Source organism: Sus scrofa, chromosome 6 (assembly GCF_000003025.6).
Source record: "Sus scrofa isolate TJ Tabasco breed Duroc chromosome 6, Sscrofa11.1, whole genome shotgun sequence".
NCBI lineage: Eukaryota > Metazoa > Chordata > Mammalia > Artiodactyla > Suidae > Sus > Sus scrofa.
Window position 1 is genome coordinate 152,701,459 of NC_010448.4, and position 22,807 is coordinate 152,724,265.

At 39.6% G+C, this 22,807-nt stretch overlaps 1 protein-coding gene and 1 long non-coding RNA gene across 2 annotated transcripts in view; both read right to left on the reverse strand.

Annotated features, from left to right (window-relative positions):
- Positions 1-7,964, reverse strand: part of HOOK1 (hook microtubule tethering protein 1) — a 73,305-nt gene extending 65,341 nt beyond the window's left edge. The window contains 1 exon segment of the mRNA XM_021097623.1: positions 7,689-7,964. Coding sequence (XP_020953282.1) covers positions 7,689-7,751 — 63 coding nt within the window. The 5' untranslated portion in view covers positions 7,752-7,964.
- On the reverse strand, positions 8,089-13,057 carry LOC110261448. Its single transcript, XR_002345531.1, has 3 exons — positions 11,978-13,057; positions 9,541-9,615; positions 8,089-8,488 (listed from the first exon to the last, which is right to left on the reverse strand). It is a non-coding gene; the product is annotated as an uncharacterized LOC110261448 (long non-coding RNA).

The window sequence follows — 22,807 nt, forward strand, 5'->3', positions numbered from 1 at the left end:
AAATGACATAAAACAAACTACTTAACTGCCTCTTTATACCCAAAGGGTAGCCTTACTGCCTGCCCCCCCCGCCAAAGTCAAATATATAAATGAACACTAGAGAGAAAACTATTTAAATTCAGACCTTGCCAAATAAATGAAACTGTACTAATACATTGCTATGACTATGTAATACTTTTATAAAAATACTAAGCACTTCATAAAATATTGTTAAATATTATACCTAAAATAGTCAAATATATTGATGTCAAGTATGAAGTACTTCAGAAATTCTAAAAACTATGCATAGGATGCTTAACATAGTAACAATCTGTGTTTTGTCTATGTTGAGGAGAATAACATCAGAAAAATAACTTTAAGATAACCTAACATTTACAAGTTGAAATTTCATTCATATTATTTGGCAGGAAAACAAAGGCAGAAATGTCAAGCCTACCTAACTGATCAATGAGCTCTAAAATAAGGCGGGACCTCTGCCAACAGTTACCCTTAGAGCATGAACAGTCCAGGGCCCCCCTCACCATGTCAAGTTGTTTCTAGCTACACTGGCTTTAGATATTACTAACTTTTCAAATCTCTATTTGCTAAACATTCATGTATATTTTAAAAAGAAAAGTGGAACAGTGGCACTTATTTCTAATAAGCAAATACAACGTAGAGGGATTTTAAAAAGCAAATTACAACAGAGCTAAAATGGATTATATACTTTCTGGAGATAAAATCTCAACCTGTAAATATCTTAAATTAAACATGCTATGATTCTCTTTTCCAAGACATATTCATCTCCTTTACTATTCAATTACTAATTCATTACTTTATCACCATAATACACCTTTAATGGTTCTGTGCATTTTGAGATTCTACAAATCTGTCTCCATTATTGTAATACAACACAAACTAAATCTAGCCACAGGCGATTTCAAAGAACAAAGATAAAGATACTTTACTGAGCCTCTACTCTATGTAGGGCACTGCAGTATAGGATGGAGTTACAAAGGAAAATCACCAGGTTTCTACCCTCAAGTAGCTTCAATTGAGAGTTTAGTAGAGAAAAAGACACAAATGATTTATAGATGTCATTTGTAGTCCCATGATTGTAGTATGCACAAAATCTTCTGAAATAGAGATTAGTCAACTCATCTAATTAGGGCTTGTATTGAGGGAAGACTTCTTAGGGATGATTCCTAGATGGAAAGTCTTGAGTAAAGACAGCCAGGGGAAGGAAGCTTTAAGAAACAGTAACATGAAGGAGTTTCCGTCATGGATCAGTGGTTAATGGACCCACTGGTATCCATGAAGATGCGGATTCCGATCCCTGGCCTCGCTCAATGGGTTAAGAATTCTGCCTTGCTGTGAGCTGTGGTGTAGGTCAGACGCAGCTTGGATCCTGCATTGCTGTGGCTGTGGTGCAGGCTGGCAGCCACAGCTCTGATTTGACCCCTACCCTGGGAACTTCCCTATGACAAAGATACAGTCCTATAAAAAAGAAAAAAGGAAAAAAAAGAAAGAGCAACTCGATAAAAGCACAAACACATGAAAAGAGGTGGTATTTTTAGGCAACATGCGGTTCAGTGTTGCTGGATTTCTTTGCATGTTCAGTGCAAAGCCAAACAACCATGGGAGTTGAAAAACAGGTATGGGTCAGAACTCTGGAGGGCCACAGCAAGAAGTCTGTACTTATCCTACCGCTATCATCTGTATAATGGGGAAAGAGTAGAATAGTTTCTACCTCGCAAGATCGTTGTGAGAATTAATAAATTAGCAAACACAGTGTACTTAGATCAGTGCCTGGCACATGGTAGGAACTCAACAGCTGTTACCACATTAGCTGTGAGTCAGAAAAGTGTAATGTCTAAGAACAATATGTATTACAATCTCCAGACACATTAAATCAGAAAATCCCGAATGATTCTTATGTACATCAATTTTGTAAAACCACCGCTCTGGGTGATGAAGAATCACTGAAGAGTAACAAGGAGGAAAGCGACATCTTTAGTATGTTCCGGACAGCAACAAGAGTAACACAGAGCGGCTTTATGCTTGGGTCAGTTAGAAGGCTCCTGCTGTGGTCTTTTTGATTATTTTGACGCATGCTGAGATTAGTCAGAATAATGCTGACTGAGAGGATGGCATGAATTCATGGCATATTTAAAATATAAAATAAGAAGGACTTTTCAGTTGGATACAAGGAAAACTCCAGGTTTTAGGACATCTTTAAAAGGATGATAATAATATACTTTCAGGTAAACTGTGGCTCCCACTTTTCAACTCTTCCTACTTACACTTTACAACATTAACTTTCTACAAAATGGATATGATTAGTGATTTTAGAAAGACAATTTGAGGCGTTCCCACGGTGGTGCAATGGGATCAGCGTCTTAGGAGTGCTGGGGCGCGGGTTCGATACTTGGCCGGGCACAGTGGGTTAAGGATCTGGCATGCCACATGGGCAGCTTAGGTGGCGACTGTGGCTGGGATCTGATGCCTGGTCTGGGAACACCATATACTGTGGGGCAGCTGAAAAATTTAAAAAAATAATAATTAAAAAAAGACAATCTCATGAGGCGCAGACTATTAGGCAAAATAGTGAAGAAATATGGAAAAGAAGTAAATACACTGAGTTCCTCTTGCCCACCATTCCTAGATTAAGATCGTTTTCTCCTTTTTATAGCCATGAAAAGTGTTTTCTTAAACTAGTTGCAAAATAAATTAAATAACAGAGAATGTCATTTCATTTGGCTAAACTGAAAGACTTTATAACCAAGAAGTGTGACGAAATTAAAAAGTTCACTGTGGGGGTGAGGTCAGAGCAGGGGGGAGAAAAGAAAATGTGCTCTTTCACACTACTCTTTACAGAGGTGGAAAGGCACAAGTCTTTTTAGTGAATGACCTAAAAAGGACAGATAGGGTTTCCATCGCTAAACAGGGTATTCTGGCAAGTAATATTTTACTTTCTTCTTTACTTTTAAATAAAGCAAATAATCAGAAATGTGGAAATGCTGTTCCTAAACTGCTTCAATAATACACAGCAAAGACATCAAAGAAAAAAAGAGTTTTCAAATTGATAGCCACAAAAACTATTAATTTTCAAATTCTCCTCTTCCAGCTGCTCATTTCAGAAAAAGGATCACTGCTTTGAGTTTTGTTTTTTTCTTTTTGTTTTTTCTTTTCACAGCTGCACTTGCAGCATACAGAATTCCCCAGGCCAGGGGCCAAATTGGAGCTGTAGCTGCAGCCTACATCAGATGCAAGCCCCAAGTGTGACCTATATTGTAGCCTGTGGCAATGCCAGATCCTTAACCCATTGAGTGAGGTCAGGGATGGAACCCACATTCTCAGAGAGACAACATCGGGCCCCTAACTCACTGAGCCATAATAGGAACTCCTGCTTTGAGTTTTAAGATCTTCATTAACATGATTCAGCCTTTCACACTTTTTTTTTTTTGGTTAATTTGGGAATATATTTGGTATTAGTTTTTCCTTCTCCTGTCTGTCAAAGACTGCAAGAGCCAAGTGAACTATTAAAAAAAAAAAAAAAAACAAAAAACCTGATGTAACACTCTAATTTTATTGGTGAAATTAAAGTCCAAACACTTTAAATTTTCAAATGTCACAAAGCCAAGAGTCAGAATTAAATTTATCTTCACACATCTACTTTGAACTCTCATATGCTATCTCCACAATGTAAGTGATGCCCAAATTTATCCTTCAGCTCTGAATTTTTTGCTAAGTAGCAGTAAAACATTTCTAAGAAGTAATCATTTTAAGGTGAATTCCAAATCATAATATAACCTTTTAAAAACTGCCAAAAGAAGCATCTCTTCATCTAATCAACTTTTCTTGATGATTTCTCTACCTCTGTTAATGGCAGTTCTACCATTCTGGAGCAACGTCCAGTGTTGAAAAAACACAGTTTACTACCAGCTGTTTCTCACCTCCATTATTTGGCTAGGGGTTTAGTCAGAGTTGTAGCTGTCAGCCTAAGCCAGAGCCACAGCAATGCAGGATCCAAGCCAAGTCTGCAACCTACACCACAGCTCACAGCAATGTCAGATCCTTAACCCACTAAGCGTGGCCAGGGATCAAACCCAAGTCCTCATGGATGCTAGTCGGGTTCGTTAACCACTGGACCATAACAGGAACTCCCCATTACCTTCTTTCAATTTATCATCAAAGACCACTCACATTATGTGTCTGGAAAACTAATTTGTCCTTATTTCTATTTGTTGAAAACCATCAATCCTCTAGGAAACAGTTAAAAATGTACCCCAGCTATCTACCAAAACTGTTCTCTGAGGTCAGGACCAAGACAAGGATATTTACAATTACCACTGTGATTCAAGGTTACCCTGGAGATCCTTGTCAGTTCTTGTTCCTGGGGATAGAGCAGACCCCAAAGAGCAAATGCAATGACTTCAGAAAATGTTAAGTGTTATAGACACAACAGAAAGGGGTTTAACAGTTACAATGGGATAGGAGCAGGAAACAGGTCACTCACTGTCAGTCTCTCTGAAAGATGCCAACAGACCCAAGAACTGAATGGTAAGAAGCCACTGGAAGAACTAGGAGGAGGATATTTTAGGTGGAAGGAAGAGATGTTAAAAAGCACTGAGGCATTTTAAAAAAAAAGGCTTAACTTCTTCAAGAAAAAGAAAGTCAATGTGGCATGGTGGGCAGGGAGGAGTGTGGCCTGAGGCCAGTTTGCAGAAGTGGGGGGAGGTGAGGTAACACCAACAATGCAGTGGCTGGTAAAATTAAAATAAGACAGCAGAGTTCACTGGGAATCATCCATAGAGGTAAATCATCATCAGAGGCAGGTACCGAAGAAACTAAGGCAGAAGATGATTTCGCAAAGGAATCATAGAATAAGATAAGCATAATATAATAGTTCCCAGTTTGCCAAGCCCAGGAAGTCGAAGACCTTAGAGAAAAGAGCTCAAGTACAGTGTGCTGAGGAATACATAAAAGTTCAAAAGGTATAAAGGGTGAGTATTTAAAAAGGCAAGAGGAATTCCCTTTGTGGCTCAGCAGAAACAAACCCGACATGCATCCATGAGGATGTGGATTCGATCCCTGGCTTCACTCAGTAGGTTAAGGTTCCAGTGTTGCCATGACCTGTGGTATAGGTCGCACACTTGGCTCAGAGCTCATGTTGCTGTGGTGTAAACCAGCAACTGTAGCTCTAATTTGACTCCTAGCCTGGGAACTTGCATATGCTGCCAGTACAGCCCTAGAAAGCCAAAAAAAAAAAAAAAAGCACAGTTCCTATGGTGGCTCAGTGGTTAACGAATCCAACTAGGAACCACGACGTTGCGAGTTCTATCCCTGCCCTTGCTCAGTGGGTTAAGGACCCAGTGTTGCTGTGAGCTGTGGTGTAGGTTGCAGACGAGGCTCAGATCCCACGTTGGTGTGGCTCTGGCGTAGGCCGGCGTCTGTAGCTCCTATTAGACCCCTAGCCTGGGAACCTCCATATGCCACGGGAGCAGCCCTAGAAAAGGCAAAAAGACAAAAAAAAAAAAAAAAAAAAAAGCAAGAAATATGGCTATGAAGAAAAGGGGGACTATAGTGTGGTTTTAGCAGTCAGTAGTGGTTCTTTGCTTTTTCTTTTAAAAGACAGAATATCTTTTTAAGAGAAGGAGCTAATGGAAAAGAAGAAATGAATACTGAAAGGGGACAAATAACAAAGTTTTAGTAGAGGTGGAAAGGGTGGCTCTAGAGCTAGAGCCAAAGATAAGAAGGCGGCCGTTTTTCTGATGGGGAGAAGAGGTGGGGTTCAAACTAGGTACTGATAAAGGTTTGCAAAGAGAAATGTGAGAGGATCCCTGAAGTTATTCTTAATCATAAAGCTGGGCAGTGTTATGGGAACAGGAGGTTTTGGCTGTGTAGCATCTGAAGGCAACAGTCTGCCCCATTAATTCCATTTTCTCCATAATATTTCAGGAGCCTGAGAGAGAAATGGAGAAGCAAACAAGCAATTACAGCCTGTCATCTACAATTCCTTATCATTCCTTAGGATATATATATATATAACATTTTTACAGTTTTTAAGAAAGTCTGCATTCCATTATAAAAAATAAGCACATCAATTAAAATGGAAAATTCTTTTATTATTCTTGGTATCTTTCTTTCTCAGGGTCATACATAAAGTAGGAACTCAATAAGTACTGATTAAAAAGAATGGATATAGTCACATAATATTTTAAAATTCGAAACACAATTCAGGAAAATCCCATGCTTCACCACCACCTCATACATAAGTCAATGACATCACAAAGACTGTTTACTACTTAAGTGAGACATTGAGAGCAACAATGCAAAACATTAGGATTCACCCTTTAATTAGTCACTTTTTTTAATAAAACATAATTAGAAGTAATGTTGTCTTGTCTCATGACTGCCTTAAATAGTGCATCTAAATCCCCATACTTATTTTAAGTGAAAATGCAGATGAACAGTTAGCTAACTGCTTTTAACTTAGAAACCCCAGATACCTGCATTCCACTTAGAGCAAAAGCTATTTACCTCCAAAGTGTAAAAGTGGCTTTACATTACAGTTGTTTCCAATAGACTTCACACACTGCCAGAAACATTTCCTGACTTCTCATGCTTTTGAATTATAGGCATCGAGAGATAGATGGGGAATCTCATCAACCAATAACCGCCTCCTAATCCAGTCTGTTTATATTCCATTCTGCACACACTCCCTTGCCTACACAAAACTAAACAACTGGTTTGAGGATGAGGATCACTGACAGCACCTTGTGGATCATCAAGCACCAATCTTGCCCAATATGGGTTAGAAACCACACCTGAATGTCAGCTCTCTGATGGCTGAGCACCTCCAAAAGCCGAGACATTGTTTTGCTGACAGGAATACTGAGGGTAGACCCTGACCGTCCAAACACAACACAAATTAATAGAAATATTAAACACTGAAAAGTGCAAACGAAAATGGCCAGTTTTTGGTTTTTGTTTTGTTTTGTTTTGTTTTTTTTTAAAGAAAATGCCTGTCCATTGGATGGGGAAGGGTACCAGTAAGAAAAAGGAATACAAGCCCCCAGCCCCAACATATCTTCTCCACGCAGGAAATATGTGGAAACATCTCTTCTACCCGGCTTCTACAAAACTGACGTTCTGGGGCCCAAGAGAAGCACTGATACACGAACTACAACCACCTCTTGGCCACCTGTGTCCAAGCAGAGCAAGGTGGTTGGAGTCGGAGGGAGGTTTTGGAGAGATCTTCACTTCCAAATGCATAAAGGTCCCAATGGGAAGGCTGTTTAGCAGATGGAAGGCAAAAGACAGTGGCCCAGCAAGTCCAGCGCTTGGGCGGAGGGCAGGTGTAGAAAATGGGACGGTGGGGATGGGTGGGCAATTGGCTCCAGCCACAGCTGTTAGCAAGCAGCACGGTCAGAGGGGTATGACGATCCTCCTCTGTCCCGCCCCGCAGAGCTCCCTTTACCCCCCCCCCCGCCCCCAAAGACTTAAACATACACTCACGTAAGCACACCTGCTCCGCGACCCGCAGGTGGCACTCTCGAGGTCAAGGGCGACTGGAGGCGCGGAGGGCAACGAGCCTAGTCTGGGGTGCAGGTGGCCCCAGCTACTCCACAGGCTCCCGTGGGGAGAATATGGAACCTCGGCAACTGGCCGTGACCCCCCGGTGCCTCTCGCCCCCTCGTACTCACCCAGATGATGAGGCTGTCGCACAGTGGCAGCTCGGACTGCGAAAGCGGCTGCGTTTCTTCCATGCCCGGGATGGCTGTCGACAACGCCGCTTACACCAACACTTCCCTCCTCCCTCGCGCTCCCCTAGGAGCCGGCGTCGACGACCTACTCGCTCGCCAGGAAAGCTCGGTAGCCAGGCCCAGCGCCCGCGCAGCTCACGCGCGAAGCCTCGCGCTGCCGACGTCGCCGGCGTAACCCCCTCCTCGCCGCCTCCCCCGCTCCGCCCCGCCCCTTTCCACTCCTCAGTTCGCCCCCTCCCCCGTCTGGCCCGATCCCCACCGCTCGGCACCTGAACCCCGCCCCTCCCCTCCCCTTCCCGCCCTCTTCCCACCCTCTCCTACCCCCTCCTTCCCACTCCCGCACGCCTCGCCCCGCCACACTGAGTGACCTGGGCGCGCACCAGTCACAAAGAAGGCAGGTGCCGGGGACAGAAGGGTGGGGTGGGGAGGGGGCGGGAAAAGTGGGAATAGGTTGAGCAGGAGGGATTGCTGATTGGACACCTCCTCTTGAGCTCCACCCAATCAGCGTGAGACAAGGCGGAGCCTCAGGGTGAGAGCGCGAGCGGGTGGGAACCGGTTTGTGACCTGGCAGGTACTGTGATGGCCGAGGCGGCGAGTGCGCGTGCGTGACGGGGCATTGGTGAGGCCGAACCTGGCGCAACCCAAAGGGCAAAAGCAGCAGCTGGCCTCAAGGGTACGCAGGGAGGGCTCCCGCGTCTTCCCGCCTCCTTCCTCACCAGTAGGGCAGTTCCTGGCTACACCTGTGGAGACCCACACTTTGCTTCCATAACGTCTTCAGAAATAGATCCTACCCATGAATAAAAACCACCTGAGATAGGGAAAGCTGATTTTCTTCTAGGCACTCGAAAAGGATATTTTAATTTGCAGATGTGGCAAAGAAATATGTATCTTAAGGGAGGGAAAAATCCCCAAAAGCTGCTTAAATCAAATAAGCTCTCACAAGATCACAGACCACAGACATTTTATTTTAAATGGGGCCAAAGGGAAGACCATTTTCAGGAAGTAAAAAGATTTCAAAAAACGTGGAAGATACCAATATATAATGCTTCCTATTTTTCTTTGGACAAGTTAAAAACTTGTTTTCTCTGAGATTGTTCTGGGCGAGGGGCAGTGTAAAGTTGGAAACTCTCCAAGGTACTGATACATAGCTCAGGCTGTTGAAATGGACTGGAATATTATTACTCTTACTGTTGATTTCCATCACTTAACTCATTCATAAACTCATCAATTCATGCTCTGTGTGAAAATGCAGCTGGCTCATTTATATTGCTGTGTCTTTATATTTAGATTTTGAAAGTTTAAAACTGACGGATGACTGCAATTAAAAGCCCCCAAATGTAAATCAGTCTCATTCTAAAAATACTGTATATGCATTTGCTATCCAGTCCCTTATCATTATTGCAGAACTTTCTTACCCTGTGTGGAGTCATCTTCTATTTCTGGACACTAGCGACATTAGCACTATAACTTAATGAAAAGTAAAATATATAGGAATTGAAGACCTGATCTGAGTCTTGACTTTATTCTCCACTGGCTGTTGACAGCTTTCTCCTGTGGAACCGAACCTTACACATTCCTAAAGTTATGGTAATGACACTGACCTGCCTTGCTACCCCACAGGGTCAAAAATAATAATGAATATGGAAGATTTTCATGCATTAAAAACTCCTTGGCAGATATGAGTTACTACAGTAATATATGCTTAGAAATGTATGAGAACACTTATCACTAAAAGCTACAGGTGATTAAACTACTCAAAATATTTAAGAAGAGTAAGACGCAATTGAGTTACCTTTCTGGGCTCTGTACAAGCAGAGAATAGATTCTAAGGGAAAGATGCCCAATTCTCTTCATGACACTCGATCTTCTGGGAAAATATGTGAAGGACATGATCAGTGAATTCAGAGAAGATACAAATATTTCAAACACGTATGAAAAGTTAGAATAATGCAAAACATGAATCGCTGAAATAAAACAAAATAATATTGAAATGTTAATATTGTATTGTATTATTATTCAATAATAATATTGAATACATATTGAATATGTATTTTCATATACAATTAGAGCAAACATTTTAGAAATTTTTTTTCTATTTTTTAATTAGAAAACATTATACTAGGAAAAAAGATATTAAAAGAAAAGCCTAATACATTGCAGGCTGTCATGTAAAAAATACTGGGATTCATTTCTAAAAGTTGGTATCAATTTGGACAATTGAAAAAAACTTTTATTAAACACCATGGAATTGTAAATTGGCACAATCTTTCTGAAAAGTTTTTGAGAATAAATGTCTAGAATCTTTAAAATGTTCGAAGCCTTTAAACCAATAATTTCACTTCCAAAATCTATTCTAAGAAAATAATCAGATGCCAACAAAGTTGTTGATTGCGGTGCTATTTATCAAAGCAAAAAAAGAAACAGCCATTAAATGTCTGAAAGAGGAATGATTAAATACATTATGATATATCTATACAATGAAATATATTGTAGCTCTTAAAATATTTTGAAAGAAGTTTAATTACTCAGGAAAGTACTTACAAAATAATATTAAAATAAAATGTGATGATACAAATATATACATTTGGTGTGGATTGATCTCTGTATATACAAACACACATATTTGTATATCCCTATTTGTGTATGTTTGTGTGTGTGTGTGTGTGTATAAACCAAGAGAAAAAGAAGAGAGACTAAAAAAAAATTAAAATGTGAATCGTAATAATGATAATCTCTAGGTGTTTTTCGAATAATTGGTCAGATTTACGTTCTTTGTACTTTACAGTAATTTTGAAATTTTCTACAGTGATTTTATCATCAGATAAACTAAATCCTGAAAATGATTAAAATTTGCAAGATGGTTAGATTGCAACTGTAGAAGAATACATTCAAGAATACACACATACAGAGATATGAATCTGAACAGAGAAAGATTTGACAAGTGATTAAAATCAAGCCAAAACTTTAGTGTTATAGACACCTGATATGACTTCATATTGCCTGGATGATCTTGGGCAAGTCAATTTCAGTAAAGCCTCAGTTTCAATCTCTGTAAAGTTGAATAATATTTGTATACTTCTGTGCATTTCTGTATTGGTTAGGAATTTTTTGCTGGTAGGTGGGCGAAATCAAACCTGGTAAATTTATTTTTAAAATGTTGTTGCAAGGGTATAAGAGATGCCACAGATGCAGAGAAAAATATGAAGAACTCCGCATGGGAAAGGGCAGGTCTCGGAGCAGCTCATCAGATCTAGGTCATGAACACTATGGGAAGTCTTTTCAGGAGAACCACCTGGGGAAATATGACGAAATGGTTGCAAAGTCTTTCTAAATTATTCTATTCAAGATTGATGTTCCAGGAAGAGCAATGGATTGGTCTATCATGGGATATGTGTCCAACTCTGCCAGAGAAGATAAAGCACCTTGACTGGCTGCCCCTCCAGGACTGCAGAGCCAAGTGGAAATCATGGTGCCATTGCCTGGTGTAAATGGAGTAGGGGCAAAGGATACCGGCAGACAAAGTAAAGAGAGCAGTTCTCTCCACCAGTTCTCTCATATGGTTGCTGTGAATACCAAATGCATATAAAATGCCTACCTAACAGAAATCATAGCTCCTAATAGTTGTTCAATCTATTTTAGCTATTATTTACACTATGTGTAATGTCTTAAGGGGTGTGTGTGTCTGTTTGCATTCATTTAAAAAAATGAAAGAAGATATATTAAATATTGGTAGAGGTTATTCATGATGATATTCTGCAATGCAGGACCCTTAACCAATCGTGCTGGGCAGGGAACAGCAACCAGCAACACCACAGAGACAAGCTGGGTCATTAACCTGATGGGCCAGAGCAGGAATGCCAACCTTTAAAAAAAGAAAACCAGAAATGTTTTAAGAGAAAAACTACAGCAGGATGGGATTTTAAGCTCTGAGTGGGCCTCTAAGTAGATGGATGTATGATAAAAAGGAGAGAATCCTTGACTAGGTACCTTAAAAAGAATCATGATAGGCTCTACTTCTAAAAAGGAAATTTGTGCCTTGCACATACAAGTCATAAACTGAAAAAATGGAGAAGTCTAAGGTTTTCCCTGCTGATATCTGGATACCATGAATGGCTGAGAGTGGGCACGAGCTAGAAGAAAACTCTGGCTGGACAGATCTAGACATTCAGGAAGAGAAGCCATTCAAGCAGAGTGACCATATCAGCAGCAAATTATCCAGTGGAACTCACCAGCAAAGCATTCATTCAAGAAGCAAATCACAGAAGATCCTACATCCAATCAGCATCAAGGTCCACAGTGACTTAAATGCAACATCAGATACTTGTAGATTGGGACAGTTTTCAGAATCTGGGAGATCCTTTGGATTAGCATGTCCAGGCCCTGAGAAAGGGGATTCACAAGCCCTAGGCAGAGTCCTAGGGAAGAGAGATGACGAAAATCAGCATTTTGAAACAGCTTCTAATTCTTAGGCCTGTGGTCATACTTGGTGCAAGTGCCAAGCTCTACTGCACTGTTGAGGGAGGCAAGACCAATCCCAAACACTATCCATGGGTGAGCTTTAGCCTTCTGATAAAGAGACAGTCTTGGACAGAAATGACTTTCCACTCAGTGGATCTGAACATTTAGGTGATGGGGTTAGGACAGACTTTATCCCCACAGGTGTTTTCAGCCTTGGTACCTGTTGAGGTAGAGACGAGAGAAAGAGGATCAAGGGTTAAAAAGGAATACTTCACCCTAGCCAGGAGCTGACTTCTGTTATGAAATTAATGCTCATTTGGAGACTGTCACTGATAACTTTGCTTCGGGGGCTTTTATAGACTGAAGTTTAAGATTTTTATTTCACTTAATGAAACTGCCTTTTAATGCATTTCAGTTCAGTGCTTACAAGAGATGTTATCACTAACTTGTTGGGCTGCTCCAAATGAGATTATTCTAAGATTTCAATGGAAAAGCTCAAGCCAAGTTCAAGTTCAAAGTAAGGCTGATGGCATCCCTGTCGCTGATGAATGTACATCTACAGGGCAAGGGATTTTCAGTTTATACTCAGAAAAAAATTGCAGGAAATAGACTCTGAGATGGAGATTAGCATGCAGGAAGTTTATTAAGAAATGTCCTTGGGGGAGGTCCCATTGCGGCTCAGCAGTAAGAAACCTGACTAATATCCATGAGGATGCGGGTTTGATACCTGGCCTCACTCAGTAGCCCGTGTTGCCGTGAGTGAGCTGCAAAGTAGACTGCAGACCTGGCGGCTCAGATCAGGCACTGCTATGGCTGTGGTGTAGGCCCACAGCTGCAGCTCTGATTCAACCCCTGACGTGGGAACTTCCATATTCTCCATAAGAACAGCCCTAAAAAGAAAAGAAGAAGGAGAGGAGAAGAAGAAGAGGGAGGGACAGGGACAGGGAGAGGAGCCCTTGGGAATAGCAGACATGAAAGGAAGGGAAGGGAAGAAAGCAGAAGTGTGCAGAGGGAGAAAGAAAGCAGTGGTGCAGTCCTGGTGAAAGCCCCAACCAACCCCTGCAGAGTTCTCAAGCTGGAATGACCTTTCTGCATTGTCTGAGTTTGGATGAAGGAGGATTGCCCCTAGGCCTCCAGTTGTGCCCATGGTCATTTTGAGCAGGGTGGGGTGCTGTCAATAAGAGTGGTAAAGCATAGTTCAGAAAGAACATGGACAAGTAAACATAACTGGCACAACAGTATCACAGCCACAAAATTAAAATGGAAGAGTGTTGGCATCCTCGGTTCTTGCACTGAGAAGCCAGCAAAATGGAAAGGGGTTGTAGCCACAGTTATAATTTCATGTAGGGACTTGGTGTTGAACTAAACAATGCTGCTTGGGAGGACTTAAAACTGGGGTGCCTGGGGAAACAAAATTACAAAAGATAATCACAATGCACATTGATATTATCAATCGTAACTTAAACCCATATTTTCAAAAACTAAAAACAACAGGTAACAAAAATAAACATTTAGTAAGATGTCACCAACCTAAAGTATCACCTTAAACATAAACGTCTGTACTTTCTATCTGAGTTGAAGTGAATCATAAGACATGGCATCATTTTACACTCTATTCAAAGAGATGATCCAGGGTCCTCATTCTGTCGATGACCTGTTTCTTCTATACAAAAATCCTTCTAATCCATGTAAGCAGATTTTTAAAATAAAATCTAAGCACTGACACATAGTGGCTAATCACTTAATCCGCAGATGTTTGTCTCTAAAATGCAAGCAAAATCTAACTTTATTTAGTTTTTTATTTTTTATTATAATTTATTTATTTTGTTTTTTATTTTTTATTGTAGTTGATTAACAATGTTCTGTCAATTTCTGCTGTACAGCAAAGTGACCCAGTTATACATATATGTACATTTTTTTTCACATTACATTATCCTCCATCATGTTCCATCACAAGTGATCAGATATAGTTCCTTGGGCTATATAGTAGAATTTCATTGTTTATCCATTCCAAATGCAATAGTTTGCATCTACTAAACCCAAACTCTCAGTCCCTCCTACTCCCTCCCCCTTCCTCTCAGCAACCACAAGTCTCTTCTCCATGTCCATGAGTTTGTTTCTTTTCTGTAGGTAGGTTCATTTATACCATATATTAGACTCCACAAAATCTTTTTTTTTTTTTTTTGTATTTTCTAGGGTTGCACCTGTGGCATATGGAGGCTCCCAGGCTAGGGGTCGAATCAGAGCTGTAGCTGCCAGTCTACACCACAGCCACAGCAAGATGGGGTCCAAGCCAGATCTGCGACCTACACCACAGGTCACAGCAATGCTGGATCCTTAACCCACTGAGAAAGGCCAGGGATCGAACCCACAACCTCATGGTTCCTAGTCAGATTCGTTCGTTAACCACTGAGCCATGACGGGAACTCTGACAAAATCTAACTTTATGGTGTATCTACCCAAGCTACCTCCTATTGGTTTCAAGGGTATTGAAAATAAATCTTTTTAAAATGAATAGTTATTTAATTTACATCATATAAATGGAAAGCGAATAAAATCACATTCATGAGACAAGGTTCACAGAAAGGATGACAGGAATCACTGTATTAGAAACACCGTATTTTATTATAGCTTGAGAAAACTGTATTTGAAACTGTTGTGTCTAAAGACAGTGTTCTGAAACCTCCACACATATCAACTGAAAATAGAGTAAAGTGATTCTTGCTGGAGAAGATATAATATCTTGCTGACTCTTTATGTGTCAGATAATATAACATATAGAATACAATAGATCCTAAAATACTAAAATGGTAGAAGAAAGAAATTTATCAGATCATTTAAGGGCAGAGGAAGACAGGGGTTATCTAACCATGAACAATAAAAACAAGCTGGACTGTTGAAAACAAAGATAGAAATGAGAGGAAAGATGTGTGAAGGGTTTGCTAATATGAGCGTTTGTAGGAAATACCTAGATGTCCTATTATGGTTAATACAACTTTTGAAATATTTTAACCAGATAAATAAATCCATCCATAATGTGATTTGGAAATATTTTCCAGATATCCTAAAAACAATACAAAACAAACAAATTTGAAAAATGATCAGGGCACACTCTCTGACATGAACGACAGCAACATCTTCTCAGATCCACCTCTTAGAGTATTGACAATGAAAACAAAAATAAACAAATGGGACCTAATCAAACTTAAAAGTTTTTGCCCAGCAAAGGAAACCCTAAACAAAACAAAAAGAAAACCCACAAAAATGGGAGAAAATGTTTCCAAGTGAATCAACTGACAAGGGATTCATCTCCAAAATTTATAAACACCTTCTGCAGCTCCATACCAAAAAACAAACAAACAACCCCATCCAAAAATGGGCAGAAGATCTAAACAGACACTTCTCCAAAGAAGACATACAGATGGCCAAAAAACACATGAAAAGATGTTCAACATCACTCACTATTAGAGAAATGCAAATCAAAACCACGATGAGGTACCACCTTACACCAGCCAGAATGGCCATCATCCAAAAGTCTACAAACAGTAAGTGCTGGAGACGGTGTGGAGAAAAAGGGAGCCTAGTACACTGTTGGTGGGATTGTAAATTGGTGCAACCACTGTGGAAAGCAGTATGGAGATTCCTCAGAAAACTAAACATAGAACTACCATTTGATCCAGCAGTCCCGCTCCTGGGCATCTATCCAGAAAAAACCACGACTCGCAAAGACACATGTACTACAATGTTCATTGCAGCACTATTTACCATAGCCAAAACATGGAAACAACCTAAATGTACATCAACAGAGGAGTGGATCAAGAAGATGTGGTACATATACACAATGGAATATTACTCAGCCATTAAAAAGAATGAAATACCGGCATTTTTAGCAAAATGGATGGACCTAGAAATTATCATACTAAGTGAAGTCAGCCATACAATGAGACACCAACATCCAATGCTTTCACTGACATGTGGAATCTGAAAAAAGGACAGACTGAACTTCTTTGCAGAACAGATGCTGACTTAGACATTGAAAAACTTATGGTCTCTGGAGGAGACAGTTTGGGGGGTGGGGGGATGTGCTTGGGCTGTGGGATGGAAATCCTGTGAAATCAGATTGTTATGATCATTACACAACTACAGATGTGACAAATTCATTTGAATAATTAAAAAAATAAAAAAAAATGATCAGGGCTTAGCCTTACATAGAAAATAGAGTAATGACTCATTTCATTAACATATGGGTCTTCACACTTGAACAATGTTTTATATGAAGATGATTGGTAACCAAGAAAATAACTAATCCTGAAGCTATAATAAACTACAACAACGACAGTAATAATAAAAGGTAAAATTTATGAAGTACTTATTAGGTGCCACGCACTATTTCAAGTGCTTCATCTTTACTAATTCAATTGACAAGTAGGTAACACTATTTTACAGATGAAGAAACTGATCATATAACAAAAATTTGATTTTTTAAAGCTTTATTAAAATGTAATTGATAATATACAGCACAAATGAATCTCTCCACAGAAAAGAAACTCATGGACTCAGAGAACAGACTTGGGGTTGCCGGGGCGGGGGGGGGGGGAGGAAGTGGGATGGACTGGGAGTCTGGGGTTAATAGATGCAAACTATTGCCTTTGGACTGGATGAGCAATGAGATCCTGCTTTATATAGCACTGGGAACTATATCTAGTCACTTATGATGGAATATGATGGAGGATAATGTGAGAAAAAGAATGTATATATGTATGTGTGACTGGGTCACTTTGCTGTACAGTAGAAAATTGACAGAACACTGTAAACCAGTTATAATGTAAAAAATAAAAATCATTAAAAATATAATTGATATACAAAATTTATACACATTTAATATGTACGTAGTGATGAGTTTGGATAGCTGCCTATACCTGTGATACTGTTACCATAATCAAGGTTTTAAACCCAGCCATCACCTCCAAAAATTTCCTTGTGTCCTTTGTGTGTGTGTGTGTGTGTGTGTGTGTGTGTTGTGGTTAAAAACTGATTTTTTAAAAGATAATCTTTGCAAAAGATTGTCATTATTGTTTCTGTATGTTCCCTAGCTACTGAAATACTTCTTCAGGCAGTCAAGATTCTTTTTGTTCAACACGGTGAAGCAAGCGAAGCCAACATGTTTAGATGAGTGAAATTAATTGTTGCCTTTAGAGAATCTGCTGACTGAAAGCTAGTGATTGCAACATATCACTGAGAGACCTTAAATGGATTAAGCTTTCGACATTTTTATCTGAAGATGTGTTTGACCTATTATTTCAAATACGATTTTTCTTATAAACTTCACGTGATTTTTCTGAGGCATAATTAAGTTGACCATCCATATTAAATAGATAACTGACCTACTCTTAAAAGTATATATTTTTTTATGTTCAAATATGTTTTTTCAGATTAGGGTTGCCGTATTCATTATTTTTCTATCTCCATATGTATTTCAGTAGTAGCCAAAATACTTACCCTCTAACCTTTTAATGTCTTCTTAGAAGAAGGACATACTCTTACATAACCACATATAATTATCACATTTGGGAAACTTAACATTGATACAATATTATTGTTTAACACGGAATCCTTCTTTAAATTTAACTAATTGTCCTCAATTATTTTTCTCCAGTCTGGAATCCAAAAATCAAGGAATATGCATTGTGTTTCTTGCCAAGTTGCTTCAGTCTAAATCTAGGTCACTTCCCCAGCCTATGTGTGTGTCTGTATGATATCTCATGACAGCAATATTTTTGAATGGTCAGTCCAGAAAGATTTTTCAGATTGTTTCTTCATGATCAGATTTGGTTTAACCATTTTTAGCAGAGATTATATTATAAGCTCAGTGCATCACATTGGCAGGAACGTGAATTTATGTTTTGGTTTTGTTTTTGGTCTTTTTAGGGCCACACCTGCGGCATATGGAGGTTTCCCGGCTAAGGGTCGAACTGGAGCTGTAGCTGCTGGCCTACACCACAGCCATAGCAATGCCAGAGCCAAGCTGCTTCTGCAACCTACACCACAGCTCACAGCAATGCCGCCAGATCCTTAACCCACTGAGCGAGGCCAGGGATCCAACCTGTGTTCTCATGGATACTAGTCAAATGCGTTTCCACTGAGCCAAGATGGGTTGCCGTATTCATTATTTAGAATAATGAATTTAGATTGTTCAATTATGGGAGGTACATGAATTTAGATTGTTCAATTATGGGAGATGTTAAATTTTATCATTTAGTTATGATAGTGTCCACAAGATTTCTCCACTGTGAAGAATTTTTCCATTGTAATTACTTAGTAATTTGAGTGTGTGAATATATGGTTCCCCAAAAGTTTGTCACCCAAAGTTTTTAGCATCCATTGTTAGTTATTGCCTGAATTAATTATTACCATGGTGGTCACAAAATGGTGATTTTCTTCTTCCATTCTTCCTTTTATATCTATTAGCTGACATTAATCTGTTGGAAAAAAAAAAAACTTTCCTCTTCTATCCACACCCACTTTAAAATTTTTAAAGTGTATTTATGGATTCATAAATATATTCTCATTCAATATGATATAATTAATTTTTGTTACTTTTTAAATCATCGAATTGTCCCAAATTCAGCCAGTGGGAACACTTCAAGTTGGCTTCCACATCCTTTCTGCATACTTCTGCTGTTTTTAAGCACTTCTATACCTACAATGTTCTAGGTTCCCTTTGTACTTTCCTGTTCCTATCCTGGAATCAGCCATTTCTCAAAGAAGTCGTGCCTCCATTTTATGGGAAATGGTGTTTAGTAAGGCTAAGTTTCTGTGTCCAAAGCATGTTAGATTTCTTAATTATAATTTTGGGAGTTCTCGTAGCGGCGCAGTGGTTAACGAATCCGACTAGGAACCATGAGGTTGCGGGTTCGGTCCCTGCCCTTGCTCAGTGGGTTAATGATCCAGTGTTGCCGTGAGCTGTGGTATAAGTTGGAGACGTGGCTCGGATCCCGCGTTGCTATGGCTCTGGCGTAGGCCGGTGGCTACAGCTCTGATTGGACCTCTAGCCTGGGAACCTCCATATGCCGCGGAGCCGCCCAAGAAATAGCAAAAAGACAAAAAAAAAAAAATTATAATTTTGATCCTTAGACATGAAATTTTAGTCCTGTGTTAAAATAAGAATACCTCTGTAAAATCTAAAGTATTGAACCTAAAAGCCAATTACACTTCAGGGTGAAAGAATTTATCAGCCCATTTATTTTTATTTTTATTTTTATTTTTTAGTCTTTTTGCCATTTCTTGGGCTGCTCCCGCAGCATATGGAGGTTCCCAGGCTAGGGGTTGAATCAGAGCTGTAGCCACCAGCCTGCGCCAGAGCCACAGCAACGTGGGATCTGAGCCACATCTGCAACCTACACCACAGCTCACAGCAACACTGGATCCTTAACCCACTGAGCAAAGCCAGGGATCGAACCCACAACCTCATGGTTCCTAGTCGGATTCATTAACCACTGAGCCATGACGGGAACTCCCAGCCCATTTATTTTATAAGGAATTGGAAGAAGAAAGAATGAGGACACTGGATGATGTGAAAGGAAGGGTGGGGGCAATAGGGAAGTGAGAAGAGTCCATCGATGGGAAGAAAGCTAAGATCAGTTTCTTCTATGCCGGGCAACATCATGTATGCAATTTACTTATTTATTTATTTATTTATTTTATTTTAATTACTGAATGAATTTTTATTACATTTATAGGTGTACAACAATCATCACAACTAAATTTTATAGCATTACCACCTCAAACCCTTGGTTCTTCCCCCAACCCCACAACCTGTCTTCTTTGGAAACCATAAGTTTTTCACAGTCTGTGCGTCAATCTGTTCTGCAAAGTTCATTGTGTCCTTTTTTAGATTCCACATGTAAGTGATAGCATGAGATGTTGATGTCTCATTGTCTGATTGCCTTCACTTATCATGATAATTTCTGGGTCCATCCATGTTGCTGCAAATGCTGTTATTTCTTTCCTTTTAATGGCTGAGTAATATTCCATCATGTATATGTACCACATCTTCCTTGTCCACTCATCTGTCGATGGACATTTAGGTTGTTGCCATGTCTTGGCTATTGTATGTAGTGCTACAATGAACATCGGAGTACTGCAATTTAAATTAATCCTTACAACAATCCTTATTTTTGCAAATGAGGGAGTAACTTCAAAGTTGCAGTGTGTATGGCAGATACCTCAGAACTAAAACCCTTTCTGTTTGGCCTGAAAACCTCATCTGTGTCTTCTACTGCCCCATGCTGTTCCCCCTCCAAGCAAGGAGCTAAAAAGACAAGTTTCACCCACTTCAAGTTTTGAGAAAAGCAAATTATAACCATTCTATTTTCCCTGTTTCACTGTGACCTGTATGGAGAGCCACTCTGACAAATATTGTCCTTCGGTTGAGAATAAGTTTCAAATATTTCCCTCTACTGCTCAGGAAATCTGTGGGAAACTATTCTATTTCATTCGCTTTCGGTGTTGATTCAAAAAGAACAGATAGGCATCTCAAATTGAATGCTCTCCCAAATGGATTATTCATTACAAGTACTGCCTGTTGCCAGAAGTTGGTGCTAGTGGTGGGAAAGCATGTTGTAGGCTTGTAAGAGATAACTGAGGCAAGCTGCCTGAAAAACAGCATCGGGTACAAAACCCAGAAGAGCATGCTTTGCTCCCTTTCTTATTATTACCTTGGCCAAGTTCCTGAACTCTCTTGGTTCTCAGTTTTCTCACTGTAAATGATAATAAAAGCTTGCTTGCCTGGAGAAAGAAGGCAGGGTGGGACATCAACAACTATGTATTAAGTATCTTATAGAAATAGAACATTGTCTTTGACATTGGTCATGTGGAGGAATATAAGGCAGAATGTCAACCCTTACTATGATTGCCATCTAATTGAGGGTGCTGAACTTTCATATAAAAGAGGCAAATCAATTTTGTAGTACACCATGTAAGTGTCAAAGGCAAGAGAACAGAATAATCAGCAGAGACACTAAAAGCGTCCCAATTTAACATAACAATAAAATGCAACTTTCTCTTTGTTCTACCAATGTTGCATAAATGAGAATAAGAAACAAAAAAGGAAAGAGCAAAGGAACAATAGAACGAATGAAGAGGGAAGGGAGAAAGGACAGGAGAAAGCATAGGAGGAGCAATAATGATAACTGTGTAGGTAAATAAAGTCATTATTAATGTATTTTTATTTGCAACTCCTTTTCCTATATGATTTAAAGAAAAATAAGAATAAGTCTCCCAGAGTTCCCATCCTAGTGCAGTGGAAACGAATCCAACTAGGAACCATGAGGTTGTGGGTTCAATCCCTGGCCTTGCTCAGTGGGTTAAGGATCCAGTGTTGCTATGAGCTATGGTGTAGGTCACAGACGTGGCTCGGATCCAGCGTTGCTGTGGCTCTGGCATAGGCTGGCAGCAACAGTTCGATTAGACCCCTGGCCTGGAAACCTCCATATGCCATGGATGCGCCCCTAAAAAGACAAAAGACAAAAAAAAAAAAAAAGGAGTTCCTGTCGTGGCGCAGCAGAAATGGATCTGACCAGGAACCATGAGGTTGCCGATTCAATCCCTGGCCTTGCTCAGTGGGTTAAGGATCTGGCATTGCCATGAGCTGTGGTGTAGGTCACAGATGCGGCTCGGATCTGGCTTGCTGTGGCTGTGGCTGTGGCATAGGCTGGCAGCTGTTGCTCCAATTTGACCCCTAGCCTGAGACCCACCATATGCCATGGGTGCGGCCCCGAAAAGACAAAAAGACAAAAAACAAAAACAAACAACATAAAAAGGAATAAGTCTCATAATGATAGGTACACAATGCATAGAAAGTAATGTGTGACAATAACATAAAGGGAGGAATGGAATTGTATAAGAACAAATATTTTGTATATGATTGAAGCTAAGTTGATACTAACTCAAACTAGATTGTTATGAATTAAAATGTTAATTATAATCTCTAGGACAACCACTAAGAAAATAACTTGAATGTGTAGGAAAAAGTGAGAAAGGAATCAAAATAGTATACTATTATATATATATATATTAATATATATATACCCAATGGAGGAATTGAGGAACAAGAAAAGATATAAGACAGAGAACCTTTTCAAAGTAGAAGTCCTTCCTTATCATTACATTAAATGTAAATGAAATTAAAAATGCCAAGCAAAAGCAAAAAATGGTAGAATGTATTAAAAAACATGATCCAACCTATGCTGTCTACAAGCTACTCAATTTAGATTCAAAGATAACCTAGGTGTAAAATTAGGAGATACGAAAAAATATTCCATACAAACACTAACCAAAACACAGCTGGATTGTCTATATCAATATCAGACAAACTAGAGTTTAAGAAAAATTGTTATAAAAGACAAAAAGTTCATTACATAATGATAAAAAGAGCAATCCATCAAGAAGATATGTTAAGTATTAAACACCTAACCAGAACCCCAAAATATATGAAGCAAAAAACAAAGGGAAAAATAGTTGGCTTCCCAGTAATAGCAGAACACATATACACTATACACTATAGTTTCAATAATGGATAGAACAATTAAAAGATCAGCAAG